We start from the raw sequence: 19,148 nt of genomic DNA on the forward strand, positions 1-19,148 counted from the left end.
GCTTGATGCACTCATTTGAATGCTGGAAAATATGTAAATTGTAATGTAATATTCTTGACACAAGTTAATAATTAGGGTTATGACTGAATTAGTGGTTTTATCATTGAATAATGTCAAGACACATTGATGTGTTTTGTGTGTATTTCATACAAGTGAGAGATATCAACGAAACAGTTTTTACACACAAATCTACTGTACTATCATGTGACAACACTTTGACAAATGTGTGCAGTGCCCCAATATGCAAGACATCAACGAAACAAACAGTTTTTTTACACAGAAATCTATGGTACTGTTACTTCACAACCATCCCTGACAAATGTGTGCAGTGGCCCAATATGCACACAACATATATGGAATTGTATGGGAATGTGCACAGAGCATAGTGGAACCAGCACACACACTGGAAAAGACACTACACACTAGAGATGGCAAAAATAAAACAAAAGACTAAATGAGAAATGGTGACAAAAAGGGAAATAAAACTTACAAATCAGAACGTGACGACAATGATGATGATGGTGGTTGATGGTGTGGTGGTTTGGTGTATGAAGACGTGGTTAGGTGAGGACTTACTGATTTACGACTGCTATACACTGAGTTGTCAACTTCTTCCCTGTTAACAAACAAACAAACAGATCAAATCAGTATCAAAGAATCAAACTATCCTGTCACAATTAAATATTACAATGTTTTTTGTAATATTTGAATTTAGGAAGTTTCTTTGGCAGAATGCACACACACACAAGCATTTGCAAGTACACACACATATACATATACACATACAATGTACATGTACACACACAAACACACATGTAAGCATGCACACGTACACTCATACAAATAATATATTGAGTGCTGCTGTTGTGAAGTTTTGAAACATGCAGTAATGAGTAATAACATAGTTCAAGATGGTATACTGAGGGCGCTGTTCAACCTGACTACTAGATATATTCAAAAACATTGATCAGATTTCACTCTCTACATTATGTTCAACATTCTGATGGTTCAGGCAATGGATTATATAGATGCTGATGTATAACTACACATGTAACTCGGTCAAATTTGAAATTTGTTGAAAGTAACATCATGTTAGAGCACATCTGTTCATTTTCCAAGAAGTACTCAGCCCCCCCCCCCCCCCCCCCCCCCCCCCCAGACATCAGAATTAATGTATATAGGTGTTCTCTTATCATCTCATACCTGAGTGGTGCAAAATCCTCTGCATAACTTCTCTCTGGTTCATAAAGTGGACGTGATCTACCAAAGGAACGTTCTGATGGCATTTCATATCCATTCCTGTCATATCGAGGTCTTTCATTGCCAGGGAAATCCACCTACAGAATCACAAGTAATATTGACAGTCTTCAGTAATTTGAAGAAAATTCTTTCATTTCAAAAACTGAGAGTAAAAGACATTTTACCAGTGTAAACAGTTAACTGGAAACTTACCTTTGAACAGTTTTGATATCAAATATTTGGTGCATACTGACAGACAGTCTTCAGTAATTTGAAGAAAATTCTTTCATTTGAAACATTGACAGTAAAAGACGCTTTACAGGTGTCAATATTTAACCTGTGGTGCACCTTTGAAATATACAGTTCTGATATCAAATACTTGGTGCGTACTGACAGACATGCAAAGTGTAATACAATGTATTTAGTATTTATCCATCAAAACTAATTTCTTATATAGACTAATTACTTTGGGTCTGTGATTAGGGCAGTAGGAAGGTTGGAAAAGGCACTAATGGAAGGAATGGTTGATGGGAAAAGAAGGAGGGGACGTTCAAGGATGAGGTGGTCTGACAGCATCAAGGAAGTAACCAACATGATGCTGAAAGATCTCAGAATGACAGACAGGAACTACACTATTTGGCATGGCTATATTAAGAGGGTCAGCCATGATCGAAAGTGGTCAATGTGACTGACTGACTGACTGACTGACTGACTGACTGACTGACTGACTGAATTAGGTTTCTCTGTTCTGCACTATCAAAGAATAACTCTAATGCTTGTCACTGGTAAGCAAACACAGAAACAGTAATTACAAGGTGCAAGGGTTGTAAATTATACTGTGTACCAACCTCGGAATATTCTCTTTTACATGCCGCAGTAAGTTCATTCTTCAATGTTTCAATGTGTTTCTTGTGTGATATGACTTCTCCTTCTAGTACAGACACTCTGGACATTAATGCTTGTTGTACATCACTGACAGCCACAACTAGATTCTGTAAAAACAGACAAAATAATTGTCAGCAACAAGATGGTACACAGAAAACTATTTCAATCTTTTATGGTAACATATCTGACCTATGTTGATAATCTTGATTTACATGAAAAATGAATTCATAGATTGGAATGGCAGTGATTCAAGTTAACAGATCTTATACAAATATATTTGTTTTTACACCGTAACTCAAAAATAAGGGGTCTGAAAAAACAAATCTCTCTGAGTAATATCACAGCACCTCAGGACGTGTGCCATTGTGGTGTACTAGCTTGTGGAGATCTCTATGGCTGTGCTTTCGCTTGATTCTCCTGTGAAAGTGCAGCAGATACTATCATAAGAATGCACACTAATGCAAATAATACCTGATACAAATGTGATAATTAGGTATTATTCTCCAATATTTTTCTTCATTCAGTCAAGGAAAATATGTGTGACCTAAGGGGCCTTGTCACTACGAGTTGTGAGACTGCGTGACTATGACTGAATGAAGGGAAATATTGGAGAATAATTATACCTCCTCAAGATGGGGCATACTGATATGTTAGATATGTTACCACAATTTATGAAAAAAGAGGGGGGAAATGGTGATCTGAACATTTTGACTCATATTTCAAGCACCTCAGAACCAGTGACATAGACACAAATGGTTGTGATTGTAGAACAACCAGGGTATATAATCCATATTTTCTGTTTAAAGAGAAAAACTTGGCTTGTGCATGGTATAATATCCAGCATCTCAATAAATATTCACAGTATTGCCTTTACGCTATTGTGACATCAGTTTTGTAAGAAAAGAATTTGCCCACAACTCTTACTCCATTCTGAAAAAAAAGTTAAGACCATAATGGGGAAGGAGGGAGATCTACATAGTTTTGTATCCATAACAAAGCACTCAATACAATACAATAAGTTTCTGACCTGTGATGCTTGCATCTCTGGACCCATCTTAAGATCTCCTAGGGATGATGGCAACAGCTGAAATATCAGTATAAACAACAACATAACTATTAGAGAACATAGTCTACGTAATACCAATAATTAATGTTGACTTGTCAGGTGACAAGGATTGTAAAATTTAACATACATACATACATCCATACATACATCCATACATATATCCATACATACATACATCCATCCATACATACATACATACATACATACATACATACATACATACATACATACATACATACATACATACATACATACATACATACATACATACATACATACATACATACATACATACATACATACATACATACATACATACATACATACATACATACATACATACATACATACATACATACATACATACATACATACATACATACATACATACATACATACATACATCCATCCATCCATCCATCCATCCATCCATCCATCCATCCATCCATCCATCCATGCATGCATGCATGCATGCATGCATACATACATACATACATACATACATACATACATACATACATACATACATACATACATACAGAATGAGATATGGAAGTGCTGGGAAATGAAAGATGTGCATTTCTTTTCCTGACTTCTAATCATTAATTTCTACTTTACCTTGGGTAATGATAGGTTGAGTGTAGTTGGGGTACTTCTGGAGGATAGTATTTCATGTTTATGTTGTACAAGAGATGTTTCAACAGAACGCAAATAATTAGCAAGAGTTTCTTTCTCTCTGCAATAAAACAGACACCAAAATTAACATCCTCACCAAATATAATCATACTCAGACCTACGATTTTGTACTTTAATTTGTTCATACATACACACACACACACACACACACACACACACACACACACAAGTATGCATGCATGCATGTACGCACGCACGCACACACACACACACACACACACACACACACACACACATACATTAGTGGTTAGTGTTATTACAACAACCACTATTTCATTTCTGGTTCTAGCTTCTTCGATTTACCCAACACCTGAAAGAAAGTCAAACCAAGACATCATGCCGTGAACACTAGTAAACATACCTTGCAGCAAGTCTCAATGTACTTTCAGCATCATATACATTATCTTGTAGTTGTTTTTTATCGCTGTCTAACTGTGAAATATGTCGGTTTAGTTGACGTAGTGTCTGCTCTTTACGTTTCATTTCCATCTTGGCTTCAGAAAGATTCTGTTAATAAAAAGTTTTCATGTGGTAATGAAACTATTTGACATACATTTTGAATACACTACATTTGTCAGTGAGATATCTCTTCCCTTTCTGTCAGCTGGCTTTTTATTTCCAATGGTTTTATGTGTAGGTAGATGATTTAACGTTAGAGGGGAATCTGACAGTAACTGTTTGTCATTCAGCTCTTTTTAAAACCTAATCCATCTTACACCTCTGCAGTACTAGTACTTTTTCTCTACAAAAAGCAAAAGAAATTACAGTATCCTCGCTCATAACTAACCGATATTGGAGAATCTTTACCAGATATGATAGCTATTTCTTTTGGCTGCCATATTTGTCTAAACCTGGCATTTCTTTCCAGTTCCATCATGAATGTTCTTAATATTGACTTGAAAAATCTGACATTGGATATGAAGACTGACATTGTTTGATGATTTACGTTGCTAACAACAGTAACAGGAAATAAATGAAGATCACAACCTTGTACAACCTGTGTTGAATACTACTAACCTTGACTGCTTCACTAATTGTGGCATTTCTTTCCAGTTCTTCTGAAGTATTGACATTTAATCTCATACTGAGTTCCTCTAGTTGATTACTTTGTTCTTTCAGTAATTCTTGTGCTTGTTGTTCACGTTGTAGTGCATTGTTTAATTCTTGACAAATACTGTCAAATCTCTCTACTGGAACTGTGTTCTCTACCTGCATTGGAAGAAAAATATAACAAATAAACCAAAAAAAGGTCAGAACAGACAGGTTAAATAGGGATGCTCATGATAAAAACCGTTAACTAACTTTTCTAAAGACTGGTAAATGCTTCCTGTTTATGTATGGCACCCATGAATGGCAGTGTTCATACATTGGACCATAGCACATGACTAGCCAGATGACAAAATGTGACAAAACGGCTGCTGTGTCATCTCATTTCATTTACACACACATGCACACACACATGCACACACACACACACACACGCACGCACGCACACACGCACGCATAGACAGACAGACACATAGACAGACAGACACACAGACTGGTGTGCATACAAACCTCATCTCGAAGTGTCCTCACTTCTCCCTCAATGGACGTCAACTTATTGTTTTCAGTCTTCAAATCATTGTTTTCTTGATGCAGTCTAACATTTTCAATTCTCACTGTTCGTCTGTCCACTTCTGCTGTGTGAAGCTTCTGTGTGAACTCCAAGATGTGTTTCTGTAGACTGACCATAGTTTGCTGAAAAAACAAGCCACATATTTTAACAACATCCTACATATTGTATATACACTGTACACAATTTATTTTCAAATGTTACGAAGTGTACTGAGCGACATATCCAACAAACCTGAGCATTGAGGGGATAAACATGTACTTTCTACAACAATGCAATTAAGTTTGTTACCGTTGGCAACAGATGTTATGCTGTACGTCCAAACTACTAATAAAACATATATTTTACAATCAATGCTAACTCATCAAATGCTTTATTAAGCGTGGATATTAGCTGTAATTTACAAGTCATAGAAGTATGTGCTATTACTCATGGACCAGATCTGAATGTCTCTTCTGTGTTGTTTTTGTGTTTTTTGATGTGAACAATTACATGTGACAGTCTTCATATTAAAACATATTTAACTTGCTCGTACCCATGAAATGTGCAACAAAAAAGCAAGGTAAACCAAATATATGATTAAATGCCACGATTTTCAAGCCCACTCACATATTAGCATCGATATCAGAATCGTAGAGTAATACATACATATAACATGTAAATTTGCATTTCACGGCACAAATCAATGTGAATGTAGATAAAAAAAAGTGTCCTAAGTTCACCTATGTCCACAAAATAATGATAACATTAACTAATAACTGTCTTACCTGTGCAGATGCAAGCTGTAATTTACCAGCCATTGAAGTATGTGCTAGTACTCTGTTAAGTCCATGACCTAACAGTCGTACCAAAGAACCTTTCTCACGGAATCCATGTACAGGGTACTGTTGTAAGGTGGCTTCTTCAAACTCTGGACTTAATTTGTTCATTAATTTACCAAAGGCGTTTCTAGAAGCAGTAACAACAACCTTGGCATTACCTGGCTGACTTAAATCTAAAGAGAGAAAGAGACAGTGTGAAAAAAATACATGTTACAAAAACATGGGAGTTAATATTGGTTTTTCTTTGGTGGAACATGTCATGGATCTATGTGTCATATAGATCTGTCATATGATATATAAATATATATAACATCTACAGGTTACATACCTTTGACAAAGTAAGACAGACTCAGTTTGAAACTATTACTGCAGCATGCAACATAGTGATTTTTTTAAAAGTCATAGTACATTCAACATCAAGAATGGTTTAGTTTAAGGGAAGACAAATGCAGTGTTTTATTTTTATGCCTCAAGGATCTTCCAGTGTTTACACTATCTTGATTACAGGGTGATTTACATCTCCATAACCAAGGCATCACTATCATCCATTTAAAATCTATCACATTGATGAATGATAGTTTTAGTTCGAGTCTGTCTTAGCTTCTTGGAACTACGTCTGCCAGTCTAATTTTCCTGACAATATAACTAGTTTGCAATATGTAAGGCACTCAGTGGCCAACTCCCTGATCCCAGCCTCCTATCTGATTCTACATTAACTGTAATAACAAAGTCTTGTAGGTCAGCGAATCGGTCTAGAGGTAAGGCCAAACATGCCCATCACCCCTCCCCCCTTTCCTTAACTCTTAACTACAGATGTTTACTGACAGTCTTGTGGGTAAGTGATAAAATTTGTAATATAGCTAGCTATCACCAGAGATCAAAGGATTAGCTTGTAAGTTCCATCGTACCCTCGCCCCTCCCCTCTCAACCGTGATGCCATCTTACCATCTACTGATGTTTTACTGACAACTTCTTGAAGATCGGCAACTGAATCTAAAATGGCCATCAGTAGATTAGGATTGGTTAGCCAGTCTACAGTCTTGTCTTCACGTCTATCGCTTCGTTGGATTGGATCACTGCTAAAACCAACACCTACAAAGTTAAATAACACCGCATTTGATTGGATCACTGCTAACTCTAACACCTACAAAGACAAGGAAGAATTCCATGTCTGTGGTTCAATAATACCATATATTTTGACTTGAGTTTTTGACAAGTTTTTAATGTTTCATATTTCAAATGACTCCACAGACAGACAGACAGACAGACAGACAGTGTCATTGAATGTAGTATGCCAGTTAATAAAGTTAGCAGTGATAAAATAAAAGATTTTCTGAAGTCAAATGGAAATTAGACTAATCTATGACCATATAATGATTATGAACTCTGAACTCTGACCTGTGAATTGCTTGTTTGTTGTTTTGACTCCAGTCATGCAGACGACAGTTGATGTCATGTTGCCAGGGAGATCATACGATGTAAATAGTCTTTTGCTGTTGTGGACAAAATGGTTCAATCTGGAAAAAGAAACACATACTCAGTAAGGTCCAGGAAATATATCATTCTAAAAATTTAAGAAACACACTTCAAAGACAATTTTCAGTTGGCCTAGATCACACACAGAGAAATGGCAAGTTGAAGACAGTATTGTTACCCTTAGCTGTAACCAAAATCACACTTTCCGTAAAAAAAATCCATTTTCTGATAAATATAAATCAACTTTTTCACCTATCACTTATTTTAACATTTCTCTTACATTCACATACAGAAATAAGATAAATGTATTATCCCATAGAGAGATGTACATGTACCAAAAAGAAAAGAAAAGAAAACTTTCGTGCATTATTTTAGTTGCCTTCTGAATGAGCCAGTCTATTGACTGGATCTGTGACTCTTCTACACTCCTCCATCCACAGTGAGCGTGTGCACTGGACTCACAGATCCAACCAGTAAGACAGACTACTTCTGAGTTCACCCAGTGTTTTTGCTATGGTAAGCAGGTAAAATCTACCAGGTCCCATGTCATTTTACCTGGGTTTCCAAACAAAATTACCATAGACTCTATGAGGAAACACTGTCATTTCTACCCCTTTCTGTTACTGGGGTTCCACAACCTTCACAAAAACACTGTCACCATCTACAAAAAATGGTACACACCTATTAGCTGCCATCACAGCAATGGCTCCTGAACGGAATAGCAATGCTGGATTACGTGGTTTATCTTTGCGTGGAGGTTCATCAGTATTTTCCAACTCCTGAGATAAAGTCTCGACCAGTACTCTAGCCTGTTCTTTGAAGTTTTCACACTGTCCTAGCTGTTCCTCCAATAGATCTCTCTGATTGGCTAAAGCTCTGGTACGGTTGTACAGTGGGATAAGGGCACCAATCAGCAATGCACACGCACACAGAAGTGATGAATGTTCATGTTGTGACTGTGATAAAAGTTTACGTAATTCAGAACACTCGGACTCCAGACCTTCTCTCAGTGTACCAGTGTGTCTAAGTTTCTCCCACGCTTGATCAGCTACTGCCTGTGTTTTCTACAACACAAAACATAACATAACATGTACATAAGTATCACCGTACATCTTAGTAGCATGCTGGTTCTTTGACATCAGGGACTATTCTATTTCATTGAAAAAAGTACCAATGATGAAGCACAACTCATTTATTAGTGGACAATTAACAAAGTTTGCCGTCTAATTACATATGATAACAGTCTACGCAACATCCCAATCAAATACCATGAAAACAATCAGTCCAGCTGTTTTTGACTTTGAGAGAGAGAGAGAGAGAGAGAGAGAGAGAGAGAGAGAGAGAGAGAGAGAGAGAGAGAGAGAGAGAGAGAGAGAGAGAGAGAGAGAGAGAGAGAGAGAGAGAGAGCGGGAGGGAGAGAGAGAGAGACACACACACACACAATGCATGCATTACGCGCACACATACAGACAGACAGACAGACAGACAGACAGACAGACAGACACAGATATAGCAATTTCATCATGCACACTAGACCATGCTAATAAAAAAAAATTTTGTCAAACTTCGCCTCATACACTTGACTGTCATCAGTTTGCACTCACGTTAATATTTTACACTTATTTTAAAAAGTCACAAGCGACTACCAACAGTCTAATCACATAAAATCACAGGTTGTGTTGCATGTGTTGTGTCTGATTCAAACTATGAGTGTAAAATTATACTTATTCTGACCTTTGACCTTGAATGAACTTCTGATAGTAACTGACTGTAATGGCCTTCTAATTCTTCCTTCTCTTTCCGCCATGTTTCTTCTCTCTCTCTACTAGTCTTGCCTATTTTGTCTACATTTTCTTCATGACTCATCTGAAGTTGTTTCATGGTGTCGTCTTTGCTTCGAATCACTTGTTCTAAGTGTTGTAACTAGTAGAGTTATACAAAAAATAACATATTAGCTATAACATCACAGACATATAACATATTCCTAAGATTTTCAATTGCATCCTCAATTTGTAAATTTAACCGTCTGGTGTGCTTCAAGGATGACGTTGTTTGCTAGAAAATTGTCAACATTTACTTGTAAGGTTTTTAAAATTCATCTTGAGATTCTGACTCATATTTGCTGAGTGTCTGTATACATACACACTTTATTTAAAATCATCTTGTCTTAGAATTTCAAAGTGTAAGTTCTTTGCAAATGAGCCAGAGGCCTGGAAATGCAAATAAACCAACTACTACATATTAGCTACTGTGAACATATATATACCACTATACCGGTATATTGGCTCACAAACATTGCTAGAAAGTTGACCTTTTTTTAATTCTTGGCACAAATTTATTTTGGGAATAAATCGGCGAGATTTTACAACTCACCTTTTGTTGTGTTCTGTTCATGGAGGTCATCATAGCAGCCACTTGTTCTTGCACTGCTGTGCTGAGTTCATCCCAGTTGAAATTACTGACTGACGGTTCTGATTTCTCAAAAACAACTCTGCCAGCCAGGATCCTCTGATACAAACCATGGAGAAATATCCTCTTATTCTGTTTGAAAGGAAATAAAGAGAACATTTTTTACTATATGTAATATGTTATGGAACGATAATTGGAAAAGTGCACTTGGCACCCTGTACTGAATGAGTCTGGCCACATTTCCAACTAAATCTACTCGTGAATAGCACCCCTAGTGGCAACACTACACAAACTTTTGTTTTTCCATAACCTGAATATGATGCTTGCCATTGCGTGTAATGTACCGTATACCACTCATCAATATTCCTATGTTACTGTCTAACAGCACCCCTAGTGGCCAAGCTATACAATCTTTTGTTTTTCCATAAGCAAACTATGATGATCTCCATAAGTGCGACTAACCTCATCAATATTCCTATGTTGTTTGGATAATCTTTGAATTTCTTCATTAAGTTCTTCTATTTTATTCTTGCTCTTATCACAGCTGTGAGATGATTTTTGTAGATCTAATTTATAGGCTGCAACCTTGGTTTCACTTTCAGTCAATTCACTTCTTACACGTTCCAACTCCTTGGTAGTCGTAGACAATCTCTTCTGTATTTGCTGAACAAAAAAGGGTAACATACATGTATAATTAAAATAAATATAATACATAATTTTCAGTGAAAATTAGTCCCTTTATAGGTTGACTTTTCCATATGTTCCATTAACAAATTCATGGTTTCGGTATATAGGCATACTACACATGCAATAGTATGCACATATGTACAAAAATAGAACTGACTCACTGACATAAAATTCTTTCATTGAAGACATGTTATGGTACATATGTTCTTGTACAAATCGATTCTTTTGTGACTTCATTGCAGTATAATATGTTTCTAAAACTTACCTCAACTGTTTTATTTCTAGACCATGTCATTTCTTTGTAAGAGTCACATTCAGTTGAAAGTTTCTCACACAGGCATTTCATTTTACTTAGCTGTGAACATAAACATATCAAGTACCCAAATTAGGCCTAATAAAAAAAAAAAAATTGTGTGGTTCCGATTACTCAATTTTTAGAATAGGTGGGGGGAAATATCGCAATACTATTGCCTACCCAGGGTTGCTCCTCTGTACCAAATTGTTGATGATGCCCACACCCGAGGCAACATCTGACATAGGGTGAACATAGTGGATGTATTTATTGAGCACAGAGAGGAAATGGTAGACAAAACCCATTCAGTAGATATATTGGCAGCCTAAAGTCATGCCTTTTTCTATAGCCAGTGTTGGATGTCATCCAGAGAATCTGTGACAAGGTACAGCTAACTGCTAGATGTCCATCTAACTGTCACAAAGACAAGTTATGACATGATCATGTCTTTTGTGTTCAAACAGTCAACAATGTATTGACACAGGGACTAACATCAATGCCTGCTTGCAGGCTTGTAATTTAAAAATTATTTCCAGGGAACTACAAAAAAAAGCACGGCTAACCGATGAAATAACACTTACGTTATACATCAAAAGATTTAGCTACGTAAATACCCATGTGCACACATACTTGAAACTAATGCAGACTACTGATTATTCTAATCACATCTGTTTAAAATTTGGTGGAAAGTTGACAACACACAAATAAGGAAACTTTAAATAGTGTATGTACAACATAGTGACTACTACAGTGACAAGACAAAACAAACTACATGTAATTAGCAACATTGTTAGTGAGGTGTTCAACTTTGGATCAAGGTGGGAGGTATTTGTTATCACTCTCTGTCAATAGTGTGACATGGACAATAATATGTCTTGCAATTCTAGGTGAGAGCATTGAACCATTGGATACTAGCCTCCCCCTTTGGACTAACAATTTTCAATATACTCCACCATGCATTTTTTTGGTTTGTTTATTCTGTTGTGACGTACTGACCGTACTAAGACATTTTCTCTACTCCACTGACGGTGACCATGGTGACAATAATTATCACAACTAGCCCGAATCAGGAAAGACGAATGTAAAAATCCATTCCACATGGATGCCAGGCTGTATCACCACCTACTTGTAGTGTTTGCAAAAATTAATCATTCTTTTCACAAATATTTATGCTGAACACCAAAACACATAAGTATTTGACAATGAATAAGCTACCATTCAAAGTGCCAAATCTCAAGGGTTTCAACAGCATAAAATTGACCTGGTTGTCAATAAAGTTAAATACCCTTAGTGTCAATAAAATAACATAAAACCCCATAGGAAATACAGTAAAATCCCTTGGGTGTCAACAGTGAGCACAAGAAGTAAAATCCCTTGGGTGTCAACAGTGAGCACTCTCCCTTGATGATGCAAATAACTGTGTATTGTATAGCATGTACTTAGCAATGGCTTTGGCACTCAAAGGGATGTATTGGTAGACTAGTGTACAATTGGCCAACTCTCTGACTGTGTACCACATAATGACCCATTTGTATGCCTTCAATATATACTTTCAAAGAGCTATACTTTGCATCTTCAGATGACAAAATAAATACGTTGCTTGCTGATATTTTTGGTGGTTAATTTTTATGACCATACGTTGAGAATACACAAATATGAACATTCGGTTTCTAATAAAGATGCTATATTTATTATTTGTTTAGAGAGGGCAAAATAACTGTGAATGTTTTCTGTTCTAATTTTTCTTAGATTTTGATAATTTTTATTCACTTTTTCCTTTTTATTTGAATAAAATCAATCACCCAATATAGAACTAACAGGGGTATATTTTATTTTTCTACGTTATCTTACTTCACTTGATGTTGCATCCAATCTGTTCTGATAATCCATTAGTGTATGACGTAAAGTCTCTAAAACCAATGATGGCGTGAGTCCTTTATCTCGACTTGATTTCTTCTCTGTTTTCTTTTTCCCATTGACTTGAAAGTTATGTAGGAGCAACTCCAATTCACGCATACTGCCCCCATACGTCTCTTCTAGGTAAACTTGTCTCTTCTTGGCCTGAGTTGTGATAAATAAATTAGAATAGAGAGCTAGGGTCAAGAAGAAGGGTAGTAGGGTTCACAAAGTTTCTGATATGTATGAATAAAATATTTCAACTGACTCAGTAGTGTTGGCATGACAATTATAGCAAATAGACAATAGTCATCATATTTGTGAGATCGACGTCATGGTAACAGAAAGGCGAAACGTGTGATTATCATGAATGGGTTGACTAATGATTTATGGCTGATTGGCGTCTCCGTTTTGTCAGAAATTTGGCAAATTGCCAGTTTGATGATCAAATCAATGAACCCAACCACATACATAGTCTGCTCTCAGTAGTTTCAAGGACTAACCATTCCTTATCACTTCTACCCATTTTTAAATGGTTTCTCCCAATGAACAAGTCACATGTACAGTGACTGGAGCAAAGTATGGAAGACTTTACATAGATTTAGGGGTGGGCTGTTCATTATAAGAGGGTGAAGCACATATGAATACCACACATTAATATTATAAATTATTTATTCATATTAATTTATTCGTACATAAAAAAATGAACCTCTGGATCCGTGTGATTAAGAACAAATCCATAAATCTGAATTATCAGGTAACTTACATATGGACATATATACATTAATGTTTTAGTATATAAATATATTTTCAAAAACTGACAACCTACCAGTTAAATTGCTATAATAATATTGACATTGACTGGAGTGTTTAGTGCTGACATACTAAATCATAAACTTGACCTTCAAGTTCACTTTGTGTACAAGATATGTCAAGGCACCTAAGCAATGGTCTGTCTTGCTTGTATGGGATTATATCACCTGTAGTATTCATTGTTAAGCTTAATCTATTAAATTAGTATCAACGTGACGTACCCTATTTTATCTGTCACACACTATACAATATATAATACATCTGTTATCAAATACTTGTTTCGGCAATATTCGAAAGTCAACACCGTGAACATCATCAGTGTTTAACATTATCAATCATTATCAATCATTATCATTCATTATCAATCATTATCAAATGTTATCCATTATCAATGTTTAATACTATCTTGCCAAGATTTTCAGCAGTGAGAGTTATTTCTGAAATATCAGCTATTTTTAATTTTATTTGACCAAGAACATTATATCTTAAGTTTTTATCATCCATCTTTGCATGGCTAGAGATGTCTATAGGTGTATATGGCCATTTGGTTGTATGTAACTGTGTATGGCCATGTTGTTGCACATGTCTATGGATGTCAGTCCCCATGTGTGGCTATACAGTATGTGGTTACATATGGCTGTGCACCTGTATATGGCTGGGTGTCAGTGTGCATATGGATACATATGGCTAGCTTTAGCTGTGTGTGGCTATATGTGGGTATGAGTTGTATATATATGGTTATTCACTGTGTGTTTAGCTATACTGTGTAGCTGCATAGTTGTATATGGCTTCTGGTCACAATGTGTGGCTGTTTAGCTGAAGGCCATGCATAATTCTTTTTAGCCATTGGCTTTATTATTTCAAATTATGTTGTTTTTTTTAAAAAAGAAAAGAAGGAAAGAATTACTTGATATTGTTTGTTTGAATACACTATGATTCATGTATAAATTAATGTATTATCAAATATATTGTAAATTATGAAATATGGTACTTGTGATATAAATTCCTGATATTTGTTTTTATTTTTTTGCATAACTCTAAATAATTAAATGATTGACATGAGATAAAAGTGATTGTATGATCCATATGTGATGTAATTTTAGTTAAAATTGATTGGTTTTAGTCTCAATTTAGTCTGTAAGGTACGCACGCCGTGACGAGGCGTCCTCACACATCGTTGAGGGTGGAGCGACTCAACGTGTCTTACAGTCTCATCTAAATTCACTTCATTTAAAATATGAACTTTTACTAATCTTCACTTCTTGGAATAAACAATTCTTATCACATCTTATTAACCTTTGAACTTTAACCTTTGACCTTGTGCAAAGATAAAGGACTGATAAGTGCTACCAGTAAGTGTTAGTAAACCAAAAAGTATTACTTTATGTCATAACACAGGTATCCTAAAGATTTATAACTTGTTTTCGGATATTTTTGGTCGGAGTGAATCAAAACTAAATCTATACGATTCTATTGAAAAAATTTCGTTATTTCATGTTTTCAAACTTGAAAGTGTTGATCAAATTTTGATTGATATTTCCTGAGATGCAGTCATCATTTACTTTATTTCAGTACTACTTTCAAAAATCTATGTTACACCTTAGGTTTTCTTGTGAAATTTAACAAGTCTGGTAGTTGATGGCAAGACTTGATACATGTGATATGATTGGATTATAAATGATAAATTCTTAACTACAGCTATATATTATCCAATCAGCAATACACTTCTAAAGTGTTGTGGTAATCAAAAATCAAACTTTGTATTTACAAATATTTGTTAACCTTGAGAAAATTTTTTTTTCAATTTTTTAAAGTTTGAACCCCTTCACGGAATTGGTTTCTGGTATTAAAGGGGCACAAGCTGAGTTTATAAACTTTTTACTCAAATGAAAATACCTAAATAAAACCACATTCCAGTATAATGTTAATGTCAATGCATGTCTTCTATAACAGTATGGTTGTTGTCTTGCATTATTAGAACAGTTGAGTGCATAGTAGGATTTCCCTGAACATTTTTTGGTATGTATGATAAATTACATCATCGGATCATTTATGGGTTATATCTTAATACTGGGTTTGAATTCAGTCAATTGCAAGTCATGCTTAAGTATGATTCAGTAAATAGAATACTGTGAGTATGTTTTAAATGTGCTGCAAAAATTACGCCCAAGTACGGCTAAACACAGCTTGCGCCCCTTTAAAGTATACGGAATTACCCCCTAAAAATGGGTATACGCCTTAAAAGGTTTAAAACTGTTGGCAACAAAAGGATACCTTTATTTCTTTTTATCTGCTTAATACAGACTCAAAATTATTAAATGTCAATGATCAAAGATCTGGATTATTAATTATGGATTTTGAGTTATGATTATCAAAATTCCTGAATAATAATATTTCATAACGTTATTTGCCTGGATTTCTATGAATACTGATTTCAACATGTCTAGTTGTCATGGTTACATCACATTTTTGTTGTTGCCATGGTAACAAGTCACCTGAGAATTAGGGCAGTAAAATATAGTTATTTTGGAAAGGTAAATCGGAAATGAATTCTTGTCTAAATTTTATTGTTCCAAAGTAGCCATATTTTATAATGCTGTCCTATTGATTCTTAGCACCATGAACAACATACATTCTCCATCACCTAAAAATTAATTTGAATTAAAATACTGTTGTAGTTTCCATGGTAATTATTTTGTTCGATTTGATGTGAAATGTTTTAATACCCGTAACCCTGACTACATCATTGAATAAATACATGCGTAGACTCCTACACTCATTATCAAGTGATGGATTGTTAATATTTTCAAAATTAAGTTGTTGTTTTTTTAAATACTGCCTGCAGTACATTGATCACTCCAGGTGGGGAAAACAACACTTGATGCAACAAGAGAAATTACGTTGATTAAATTGGTAAGTAATGCTGGCACAGAGAGCAAACAAGAATATTAAGAGGAATGGAGAGTATAAAAGAGAGAAAGAGAGAGAGAGAGAGAGAGAGAGAGAGAGAGAGAGAGAGAGAGAGAGACAGAGAGAGACAGAGAGACAGAGACAGAGACAGAGACAGAGACAGAGACAGGGTGAGAGAGAAAAAGTGAGAGAGAGAGAAAGAGAGAAAGACAGAGAGTGAGAGAGAGAAAAAAAGCGAGAGAGAGAGAGAGAGAGAGAGAGAGAGAGAGGTAGAGAGAGAGAGAGAGAGAGAGAGACAGAGAGAGAGACAGAGACAGAGACAGAGAGACAAAGACAGAGACAGAGACATGGACAGACAGACAGAGAGTTTCTTTTCAAGAGTTATTAACTTTTTTCAAGTTATTTTCAAGTTAATGTAAATGAAGATATAAGGAATAGACACATGACTGCAAAACTGTATATTGGGTTCCCAGTAATGAGTATAATGCTACAACCGTTAGTAAATGCTTTATTTTGTCTTTTGATGCATCAGACCAGGCTGTGTCATAGTTCAGAACAGCTGTGGATGGGGATGGGGGTGGGGTTTGGGGGTTTCAGTATTGAAACTTATCCATGACTATCACAAACTGGTCTAAAAGATGATAATTTTCTGGCAACATTTCCTCTGCTTCTTTATCTAACTCTGGGATTCCCTGACAATCAATGACAGTTGTGCCATCATCGAGTTTGGAGGATGCTACAAGGTGAGGGGATGCACGGTCTGATCTGGGAGAGGCCCTGTCAGATATCACAGACCCCCTGTCAGACTTGAACGAAGAAGCTTTGTCCGATTTAGGAGATCCCCAGTCTGGGCTAGAATACCCCCTGTCAGATTTCACAGATCCTCGGTCTGATTTCAGAGATCCCAATGACCCCAGGTCAGATTTCAGAGAACCAAAATCGGCTTTCACAGGACTGAGGTCAGATTTCAGAGAACCTGTGCTATATGTCGAGGGTCTATAGTCTGATTTCAGAGAGCCCCTATCTGGTTTCTGGGCTGCCTTTTCAAGAATCGCAGATAATCGGTCTGATCGGAGAGATGAAATGACATCTTGTCGCCGCGAGCTCAAATCATCCCGTATTTTAAAGAACGCAGTACGATCATGGTACCGAGGGAGTTCATCTGAGATGCATTTTGCATGTGGTGGAAGTTCACACATTGGATCATCAAAGTCATCAACTAGATTGAACTTGGCTACCACCTTGTTCAGTTCTTCTTTGAGTTCGTTGAAGTTCTTCTGGTGAAGTTCTAACTGTTTGGATAGATTACTAATGACAGCTTTCTTATCTTCCAAATCACCACTCAGTTGTTTCTTCACAGTTAAGTACTCTCTAGTCATTCTGTTGGAAAATGTTGAAAAAAGTTCCGTAAAATAATCAAAGTCATGCTGTTTAGAAATGTTTAAAAACTTAGTCAGTACAGTGAATATTTTACTAAATACTCCTTTTGCAGTCAAGTTCAATGTTAAGGCAAGAACTCAAAAACATCTCTAAACCTGTAAAGGGAAAATGGTATTATACTATCGCGGGAGCTGACACTCTTTGAACTATCCCCCATTTTCAGACTCAAGTGGATAGGCATTTTACATGCAATTCCAGAAAATCTAAAGAATATAGATGATTACATAGATGATGTTTGCATGAACATATCAGGTATTGCAACTCCTATAGAAGATATCACAAAACAAGAACTAAAGTCAGAACTCATCAACAGAAAATTTACCAAACCAAGCAGTGAAAAGAAACTTGAAAGAGACCTGGGAGTTGGCCTCCTGCAATGGCATAAAACAAATTCTCAAAGTCACAGTCGATAGCAAATCAAGAGAGTTCCAGTTTAAAATTTTGCATAATATACTGTACACAAACGAGAAACTGTACAAATTAAACCCAGTAAAGTTCCCCACAAATCTCTGTAGCTTCTGTCATGCGGTCTCAGAGACCATCAAACATTTATTTTACAAATGTAAACACACTATTGGTATCTGGGAAGCAATAACAACTGTATGGGGCAAAGCACTTAAGTTAAGGGCTGTTCCTAGCAAAATCTGCCTAATTTTGTCAGACCCAGATGAGACACTTTTACTCAATTTCATAAGCCTTATAGTTAGAAAATACATTTACTACTGTAAAAGAAAGGAATCCCTTCCTGTGTTCAGAGAACTGTACAACCAATTTAAACAAATTTATAAATATGAATATTTTATTGCAAAGAAAAACCAGAAACTTCTACCTTTTCTAAAGAAATGACCCCTCATTCCATATATAACATAAATGGTAATAGACTGCAATGTAAACATTGCTCTT

General features: G+C 35.9%; 1 protein-coding gene across 2 annotated transcripts in view; it reads right to left on the minus strand.

The window, feature by feature from the left end:
* LOC144443428 (coiled-coil domain-containing protein 171-like) overlaps positions 1 to 19,148 on the minus strand; it is a 38,203-nt gene that overhangs the window by 2,099 nt on the left and 16,956 nt on the right. The window contains exons 11-28 of one of the 2 annotated variants that reach the window (XM_078132900.1): positions 18,047 to 18,185; positions 13,038 to 13,247; positions 11,160 to 11,249; positions 10,670 to 10,870; positions 10,172 to 10,339; positions 9,533 to 9,721; positions 8,480 to 8,862; positions 7,721 to 7,839; positions 7,268 to 7,414; positions 6,269 to 6,495; positions 5,444 to 5,626; positions 4,904 to 5,095; positions 4,248 to 4,393; positions 3,809 to 3,926; positions 3,152 to 3,208; positions 2,088 to 2,231; positions 1,204 to 1,337; positions 577 to 616 (exon numbers count right to left, since the gene is read on the minus strand). In XM_078132900.1, the coding sequence (XP_077989026.1) occupies positions 577 to 616; positions 1,204 to 1,337; positions 2,088 to 2,231; positions 3,152 to 3,208; positions 3,809 to 3,926; positions 4,248 to 4,393; positions 4,904 to 5,095; positions 5,444 to 5,626; positions 6,269 to 6,495; positions 7,268 to 7,414; positions 7,721 to 7,839; positions 8,480 to 8,862; positions 9,533 to 9,721; positions 10,172 to 10,339; positions 10,670 to 10,870; positions 11,160 to 11,249; positions 13,038 to 13,247; positions 18,047 to 18,185 (2,887 nt within the window). Of the gene's footprint in view, positions 1 to 490; positions 617 to 1,203; positions 1,338 to 2,087; positions 2,232 to 3,151; positions 3,209 to 3,808; positions 3,927 to 4,247; positions 4,394 to 4,903; positions 5,096 to 5,443; positions 5,627 to 6,268; positions 6,496 to 7,267; positions 7,415 to 7,720; positions 7,840 to 8,479; positions 8,863 to 9,532; positions 9,722 to 10,171; positions 10,340 to 10,669; positions 10,871 to 11,159; positions 11,250 to 13,037; positions 13,248 to 18,046; positions 18,186 to 19,148 lie in introns of both variants that reach the window. The other variant, XM_078132899.1, reaches the window with a different exon arrangement.

Source organism: Glandiceps talaboti, chromosome 12, assembly GCF_964340395.1.
Source record: "Glandiceps talaboti chromosome 12, keGlaTala1.1, whole genome shotgun sequence".
Classification (NCBI taxonomy): Eukaryota; Metazoa; Hemichordata; class Enteropneusta; family Spengelidae; genus Glandiceps; species Glandiceps talaboti.